This window comes from Idiotropiscis lumnitzeri, chromosome 9 (assembly GCF_059441095.1).
Source record: "Idiotropiscis lumnitzeri isolate Australia: NSW breed Sydney's pygmy pipehorse chromosome 9, RoL_Ilum_1.0, whole genome shotgun sequence".
Lineage (NCBI taxonomy): Eukaryota > Metazoa > Chordata > Actinopteri > Syngnathiformes > Syngnathidae > Idiotropiscis > Idiotropiscis lumnitzeri.
In genome coordinates this window covers 6,455,228-6,464,079 of record NC_142399.1, presented here as the reverse complement: position 1 = coordinate 6,464,079, position 8,852 = coordinate 6,455,228, and the positions used below count along the sequence as shown (strand labels likewise).

At 41.0% G+C, this 8,852-nt stretch overlaps 1 protein-coding gene across 2 annotated transcripts in view; it reads right to left on the bottom strand.

Annotated features, from left to right (window-relative positions):
• The window catches only part of meis1b (Meis homeobox 1 b), an 85,173-nt gene that overhangs the window by 19,845 nt on the left and 56,476 nt on the right, over nt 1–8,852 (bottom strand). For both annotated transcript variants that reach the window (XM_088304723.1, XM_088304722.1), the window contains one exon: nt 1,243–1,319. In XM_088304723.1, the coding sequence (XP_088160849.1) occupies nt 1,243–1,319 (77 nt within the window). The remainder of the gene's footprint in view (nt 1–1,242; nt 1,320–8,852) is intronic.

Sequence of the window (8,852 nt, the reverse complement as noted above, 5' to 3'; positions counted from 1 at the left end):
GGTCAAACTTTGAATCCAATTAAAAAAAAAAAAAGGTTGCTTCAAGCGAAGAAAACCAGCACATGAAGAATCTTAATTGAAGAATATGAAGAATTCTTAAGCAGAGATGCTGCAAATGTTGTCTCGATGATAGAAGAGCATCTTTTGGACCGTTTCCCCGAGGCTAGCTCAGGATAAAAGCCAAGTTTGAAACCCAACTCAGCATTCAATAAAAAAAAAAAAAAAGAATGAGGCTGATTTTAGCTAAGCTAACCCGCAAATAATTATACATGGTCAATAACTTCGATTTTTTTTTTCTTTGCTCCGAAAATTCATATACGACAGCATACTGAGAAATATGACGTCCTCAGATTGGAATCTTTTTTTTTTTTTCATTAAATCTGAATTTTGAATCCAGCCCAGTAGAAGGTATATATTGAGGTTTTATTCGTTAACCAGCAAATGAAGACGCTTAATAAATAATATGATGAAATTCTGTAGGGAAAAACACCACTCTTCAAAAAGGACTTTCTCAGTGGTGCGAAATTACAAGTTTGGGATATAATTCAATTTTTTCGTCTACCAGGTGGCATAGTCGGGGGGGTAAAAAAATATCAAGGAATTTTAGAGCCAAAAGTCATAGTCATTTGCCATATAACGGTTTGACTGTAGGCACTAAATCACAATTATTTGTTTTTTGTTTTTAACCCAAATGTAATTGGCGAAAAAAAAAAAAAGAAACAGGCCAAATCTAAATCACCAAAAAAAAAAAATCTGCATTTCAAACAAGTGCAATTAAGCTAATGAACATGTCACACAGACAAGTGGGGAACAATCAAATATTCATCAGCCCCCCGCCTCCAAAAAATAAAAAAAAACTTTTTAAAACATTTTAACATACACCATTACAAATGAGAAAATGAGCCCACGTAGAAAAATCAAGCCGTGCGTAAATCACCGCTGCTCACTTTCTGCCTGCCTGATTATTTTGTTTTGAATGTTTTCCGATGCTCGTTTGACTCTTAATTAACGCTGCTTTTTGGAAAATGACTTGAGGCCATATCTGTTGAGATTGATCCGCACCAGCGTGATTTCGTAAGCGGAGTGTTACGGTGTTTGGAGCGGGCGGAGGCGGCGGATGGGGAGGAGGTGTGGGGGGGGGCTGGCGATGTTGGCGTGTCGGCATTAATTCCGATCACCGTCAGCCGGCATGGCCCGAGGGAAGGATGAGATCGTATACGCATGATGCCGAGCTTCTCTTACCAGTTGTTGACTTGTAGGATGGTGAGGCCCGTGTCTTGTGCCAGCTGCTTCTTCTGTTCCTCTGACGGGTACGGATGCTACAGGAAAAAGAAAATGAGCGCACTTGAGTTCACTTCCTGTCAGGGGAGGTGCTTATTGCGTCTGATAGGCGCACGCGAACGTTGCCTCGGTGTTACATCACGAATGTGATGTTACCTTGTGAAAATATCAAATTCCTCAGCTTCAACAATTGTTCTGAAAATTGCTCGCTCCAAGTGCGGCTTAGCTTAGCAAGTTCAAAGATTCTCAAGAACAGGCGTGGGAAAACTACGGCCCGGGGGCCACATGCGGCCCGTTCAATGTTTTAATCCGGCCCGCCGAACTTGAAAAAAAAAAAAAGGAATAAACCTTGTTCATGTTTTATTTTCTAAATACTACAATTTTCAAAGACATTTATATTGTTGTAATGCTTTTGTTCACTTTCATTTAAAATTAAATCTATTTTTTTTTTTCGATGAGGTGAGGTTACCAAAACACTCCATCCCTCTGCTCCTGGTCCGGCCCCTCTGTTAAATTTTAGAACCCATTGTGGCCCGCCAATCAAAAGGTTTGCCCACCCCTGCTCTAGAACCTCCCCACTTACGCTCATTAAAAGATCTACGCCAACGTATGCATATATTTCAGCTCGTACTTTATGTATCATTCTTGATTGGAGAAAATCCATCATAAATTCCATCTTGTTTTTAGTTGAAAATCATTGAAGATGTATGTCGTATAATCATCCTACCCTAAGGTTCAAATTAATTATTAAACAAATCAAATTAATAGAACATGCACGTCCGATGTTCGCGCACTCGCGTTTGACTTTTAGCAGGAATGGACGGAGACCTTCTGCCAAGTCAAAAAGTGAAGGAACTTGGCTACATTTATGACAGTTTTAACTTTTTAAGTACGTGAAGTCACTGAGCGACAGTGTGTGCATTGACACACTGTGAGCTCACACGCAGAGAACACAACAATCAGGCGTGTAAAATTGGTGTGGCGCCAGCATGTTTATTTCTATTTTTTTTTCTTTTTTAGTCTTTCATGCCACATAATGAACAGGACTGTGTTTTGTTTGAAGGGCGATAGACAGCAGAGGGGAGCCTCGCCTCGCTCGTTTTTTTTTTTTTTTTCCCCCTCCCAGCATTCCCCATGTCCATGTGATGGGCTGTGGGGGGAGGCGGGAGGAGGAGGAGGAGTTAGGATGGGGGGGGGGGAGAAACATGGAAGCTAATTCCATGCAGTAAGTTCTAATTGCATTGTCGCCTCCGGCCAAACTGCTGTCCACCCTGTGTTTGTGTGTATATCCAAACAAGCATGTTGCAATTCAGAGTGAGGGCAACTCACGATAGTTTGCCATCAACATCAATAATCGCACAATTTTACACTCATTGAAAGAAAACCATCAGCATTTCGTCGCAATATCCTTTTTAAATCAAGAAGAGAAATTGGAACCTGAGCAGATTAGGCAGCAGGTAATAAATACTAAAAAGTAAAATGCTCAGGTAGCACGGTGATCAAGTCGTTAAGGCGTCGGCCTCACAGTTGAGTGGTTCTGAGTTTGAATCCTCAGTAGATTCATTTAAGATGAAAAATAAAGTGGCCAGAGGCATGAATGCTGGTTTATATATACGTGCAATGTGATTGTCCCCAAAAAATTGCTCACAAAAAAAAAAGAAGTCAAAATTGTCACAGATATGGCCAATGTTAGCATGTTAGCATATTTGCTGCTTTTATTTTGAATGATTTCTGTTTTTGTTCCTATTCCCCTGGCGTCATAAATGTAGACGGTGAATAATGAGCAATTTGTTGTTGTTCTTCTGCATCGATTCAAGAAGAAGACGAGATGCTAGCATCTCCCGCCAACTGTTAGCTAGGCGCAGACTCGCTAGCTGCCAACTGTTTGCCACTCGCAATCAAAACCTTTGAGAAAAATCACTTTTCCTTTCTATGTTTAGGTGGATTTACACAGTAGGACATAAATATTAGCCGTGTAATGTTGCTCCAAATATGGGTGTTAGTTTTAAGCTCACAGTTTTAGCTCCATTTAGGTTTGCTCCGGGAACAAAATGCTAATGCAAGGCGCTACATCTATAGTATGTCTTTTTGTGAGTTAGTGTACACTCAGAACTATTATATAATTGATTTACCAAATGTGACATCCTGCCAAAAGCATGTCACGAGCCACGATGTCCACTAGCCCGAGGCTAAGCTTCACTGTTTTTATTGACAAAGTGTGGTTAAAACACAGGGTATTTCCACTCCTTGCCAATTTGCGCAATGTTTTGTGTGGTAACTTGGGATACCGCGTACAAAACGTTCTACACTGGAAAATCACAATACATCAAAATCAGACCGATTCAACCACAAAGTGACGCAAGGACAGCTGATATGAGGCGCCGCTCTGCTGTCTGCGTGCATTGGAAGTCATAAAACGCCATTGTTTAGGCTTTTGCGTCGCGATGCGCCGCTAGCATGTCAGAGCTCGTCATGTGAGGCGTATGATACGTCGTCCAGTCGGCAAGACAAAGGCTTTATGCGGCCGACGCAGGAGGGTCTCACTCGTGATATATTGGAGACGGGGGGGGGGGAGTTGGGAAAGGGGGAGGGGCCACGCCACAGGCTGCGGCGCAGAACAAACGCGGCCTGTTTGCATACGAGCACACTTCTTCTAAGCCAGACTTTCCAAAATTCTTTACGTTGTCGACCAGGATTTACATCGAGACACCCCTTGCACGGACTCTTAAAAATCATGAAAACAAAGTAGTTCTTCGACAGTAAAAGCATAACCAAGTGTCACTTTATATTACGTCGTAAAAGAAGAGAGGCCAACAGGCTGTAGCGGAAAAGCATTTGGAGTAGCGTGTGCTTGTTTTGACTCAAAATTAGATTTGATACAAGTAATGCTTTCATCATTGGGAGAACAGTGTGTTGTGTAATTATTGTACAATTTTGTAATGTTACACTGGTTGAATGTCCTTATAGAGCAGTGCGGGGGTCAAACTTTTTGTTTGGTGGGCCAAAATGGGTTCTAAAATTTGACAGAGGGGCCGGACCAGGAGAAGATGGATGGAGTGTTTTGGTAACCTCACCTCATCGGAGAAAAAAATAAATACATTTCATTTTAAATGAAAGTGAACAAAAGCATTACAACAATATAGTACACAGTATTTAGAAAATAAAACATTAACAAGGTTAATTCATTTAACTTTTTTCAAGTTCGGCGGGCCGGATTAAAACGTTTAACGGGCCCCATGTGGCCCCCGGGCCGTAGTTTGCCCACACCTGGTGTAGAGTATGCTCACTTTTACAAAGTGTATATCAAGATTGTGGATAGTGCTTGTAGCCGATTCCTTCATTCCAAAGACAAATTTCCCAGGGGAGACAGGAAAAAGGTTTTGGGAAAAGCTGTGACTTTGTGACAAAAAAACTCAATTTGTATCATCATCATCACATCTTCAGTGAGCAAACAGAATGAATGAGTTCCAAGTACAAAGTAAAATAAAAAGCACCATTTTTTTTTTCAAACAACGCAACACAAAGAGTACACTGAAACACGCCATGTGTTGTTTTTTTTTTTCTTTTTCTCTTCCACGCACATTTTTTGTAGCGGGCCAAATGAACTCCAATCTGTCACAACTGTGAAGTTTTAATACGGTGTGTGATACGCCGTCTCCTAATGGCCTTTGGCTTGGATTCAGCGTGCCGAGAGAGCGGAAACGCGTTCTTGAAAGCAGCAGATGGAAAGTTTCGGCGCATCCCTCCCCTCCTCCTCGCTCCCTCCGCTCTATCTTAATGATACGTCTTCTCCAAATATACAAACTCTTTCATGAGAACTCGCAGCTTGCTCGCTGCAAGCATGTGGCTGCCAGGACAGAGGGGAGGGACGCTAGCGGGGGTTATGTTTTCCCTCATCTTATCAGTCTGACTGCCTGTTAATACAAGTAAGTGGGCCTTTGCCAACTCAAACTACAAACGGGGAATGGCGCAGACCTCCGCCAAGGCCGCCGCTGAGTCACCGCTCATGTAGACGTTTGGGGTTTTGTCATGAAGAATCTCCAGGAAAAGCGTCGAGAAAGCGAGACGAGTCGCTGAGATATTTTGGTCCAATCAGATTTCAGCCTCTATATGTTGCTATGCTAATCTAATCTGCCCAGGGTTTCCAGAATCAGTCGTGCGGCCCAATTTGACTTAGAAACGCATTAGCCATGAGATTTGAACTTTTTTTTTTTTTTTTTCAGTTAGCTGGCCAACAATAACGCCAGCACTTTTCCAGCCTCCGATTGGTTGAGAAGAGCAAAACATATCTGTCGCATTCGGCGATACAGTCAGCATGATTGACTATTTTTTTTTTTAAATATTGGATGTTATAGTCATGTTATCAGGTAAATATTGATCCTGAAGAGGACTTCATTTTTGTTTTTTCCCTGGCCCAGTATGAAAAAAAGGTACGATTGCACGACGTTAACATACTAATGGGAAAATAAAAAAAATTACAATCAAAATTTCTTAATGCTGTCATAATGTGATTTTTTTTTTTTTGCTGCGGTGATGCCCCAGTTTTCAGTGAGGAGGAGGATTATTTCACCAACGTCTTCAACTCACTGTGTCAGCACAAACAACCCCACCCCCCCGAGGAACACCCAAAAATACACTTTGACAAGAAACATAAGCGCTGACGTGGCCAAATCCAGTCAACTTCACACACAAATGGCGTACATGCACGCCTTTTTATTCGCCGGACGACATCTCCTCGTGTGTTCAACTCCATCCTCGTCTTGCCTCTTCGCTTGTTAGCGTTGCGGCGATAGCGACGTGTATCTTTCCTATTTAAAGCGCCCCCAGCCTTGACACAGCGCATTAGCTTTTAAAAAGCAGAGCGAAAGGTTGGGGAGGGGATTGAAACGCCGTCACAGTCATGTGACACTGCTGTCCTGCCCCCCCCCCCCCCCCCCCCCCAAAATAGTCACACAAGAAGTATTAGGGCATGACATATTGAATTTTTGGAGGCCGAAGCAAATTCTGATATTTGGTCAAATAAAATTCGGATAAATGATTCATTTAAGAAAAATGTGCTGAATTTAATAACTTATTCGCTGGTCCCTTAATGCTGAAAACAAAAATAGGAATTACAGGCAGAACGTTTGACAGTTTACAACAAAGAAAAAGTAGATTTTAGATTTCAAAAGTGCTAAAGTCAGACGATTAACCCATTCACTACCAGCTGGGTTAAAAAAAAAATTAAATAATTTTTTTTTTTTAAAAGTATCTTTGACGTCTTTAGGCGTCAATGGCAGTAAATGAGTCAATTAGTCGTGCCCTTGCGAGTAATGATCCAAAACGCTGCACAAATCTGTGCAAAAAAAAAATAGAACAAAGAAAACAAAAGATTTGGATTTTTCTTTGCCTCAAATGACACATTTTAATGACTTATGAAGTGTTCAAACAGGAGCAGACACTTGGTCAACTTTCTACTGCAACAAGTCAGTACACAGTCGGCGCAATATTGACTTGATTTTCAAATCGGGGCAATTTTAAGGAAACAAGCTTGATTTGTTTGTTTTTTTACGCTGACGGAACACGCTAAAGCCTAAAATTCATTTAGCCAATACAGTTAAAGCTAACTTCCTTAGCACGCGACGAATGTGACTCTCACTTTTTACCTGGGCTGTGAAACCTTTTCCACTTGGGTGCCCCCGGAGGGTCAAACCAGCATTACGCTGACAAGCACTAGCATGCCACTAATGGCCGCCGCGGAAAGACTTTTGTAAACAATCCACAAGCGGGACGTTGATTCCTGCTTGTTGACTTGGCAGGTGAGCGACAAGCCGAGCAGCGGGCCCGCTCCCAGACGGCTAATCCGGGGGGCCTTTTTTTGGCCCGAGGGTTAGATACACACACACATTCAGGAACGCACTGTTTACTGCGAGGGCTGCCAGGCCAGTATGAGGTTGCTTTAAATATTTGGGGAGGTGAGCACATTGTTATGCCAAAACTCTGAGCAAGTGCAGACTTTCCAACATAAGCTGTGCGCACTCCCCAAATGTACTTCCTGTTCAGTCGTCGTCTCGCCGCACACCGTCTTGGATGGTAAAGAAGGAAATGTGCTTAAGCTAATCAACTTTCCCTTTAATTGGATAAATGTCCCCTAAGTGGCTTCATTACTTATTAGTCATTAGCTAGTTATTTGCCTTGGTAACAAGTCTAGAACAATTACAGTATTTCACCAGTCGTCGATACGCTAGCGCTAGTAGCGACTTACAAACGTTTATTTTAAGGCAACGTTACAGTAAATAACCTTCATTTGAAGTTTGATGATATATCGGAAATAGCGCTTGGATATCAATATCGCGATATTGGCCCATGCGTATCGCAAAGATATGCAATAAACTTAAATGTGCTTCATTACACAATTATTAATCAGCTAAGGAAATATCGCACTTGCTTATTTTGCTGCATGAAAAAGATTTTTTTTTTTTTTTATCTTAAATCCCGCCATAATAATGATATCGCTATAGTCAACAACCACATCGCATACCTTTTTCCAATATCGTGCGTGCAGCACTAACTGGAAATTCTACGAACTATTTGTGAGCACGTTTTTATATCCTACCTCTACAAAGTTGCAATACCTGAAAAATTATTTTTACACAATGGGAAAAGTTGTACGTGCAAATCATTAGCTATCGTACACCAGTGAAGTACAGTACAAAAACTAAATTCAAAAAAATAAAAACTATCAAATTTCTGAGCACTCGCCGTTTCTTTTTGAATACTTTTACTTTCTATACTTATTTTTAATACCAAGTACAATTACTATTAAGAAAATGTGCTTATGAATTCTTTTTTTTCAGGTTCTATTTAGTAGTAATAAATATGACTCATTCACTCCCATTGACGGATAAAGACGTCAAAACGTAAATTTACTTTACCTGGCTGGCAGCGAACGAGTTGAGGGAAATTTATTGAAGTAAAAGCATTTATTTATTTTTTTTATAAGTTGACAGAAATATAAATACCAACGTAAAATACAGATAAGTGAAAATTCAACTTCAGCTCAGTTATGACGGCTGCGTATGGACTTTACAGAACAAATATCTGATAAGAGTTTTACTCACGTAATAAAGTTGAAGGTGTCTGACCTCAGACCAGTTATTTTCTTATAAATTGCTTTAACTTTTACTCAAGTAGTGCTTTCTGCTTTCAGGTACCGTATACAAGAATGGTTGCACGTGTCTGCTGACATCCGGTGACATTCCAACTGACTTCATTAGAGAAGCGGGGGGGGGGGGGGGGACCCGACAAACACAGCCAGAGAGAAAAAGACAGGATTAGAGAGAAAGAAAAGAGAGTGGACAAAGCAAGGAAAAAAAAAAAAAAAAGACCCTCCCAAAACCTAATTTCCTCTGATTGGGGTCTGCTCCAATGCAGAATAACAAAAGACACTCAAAAAATAATAACACACACACACACACACACATAAAAAAAAACAAAAAACATGCTTAAACGTCTCAGAGCTTGTAACATGAATAATTCAACAATTGGCACTTTGTCATCGAGTGCCTCTCCATATCTCCTGGAGATAGCGG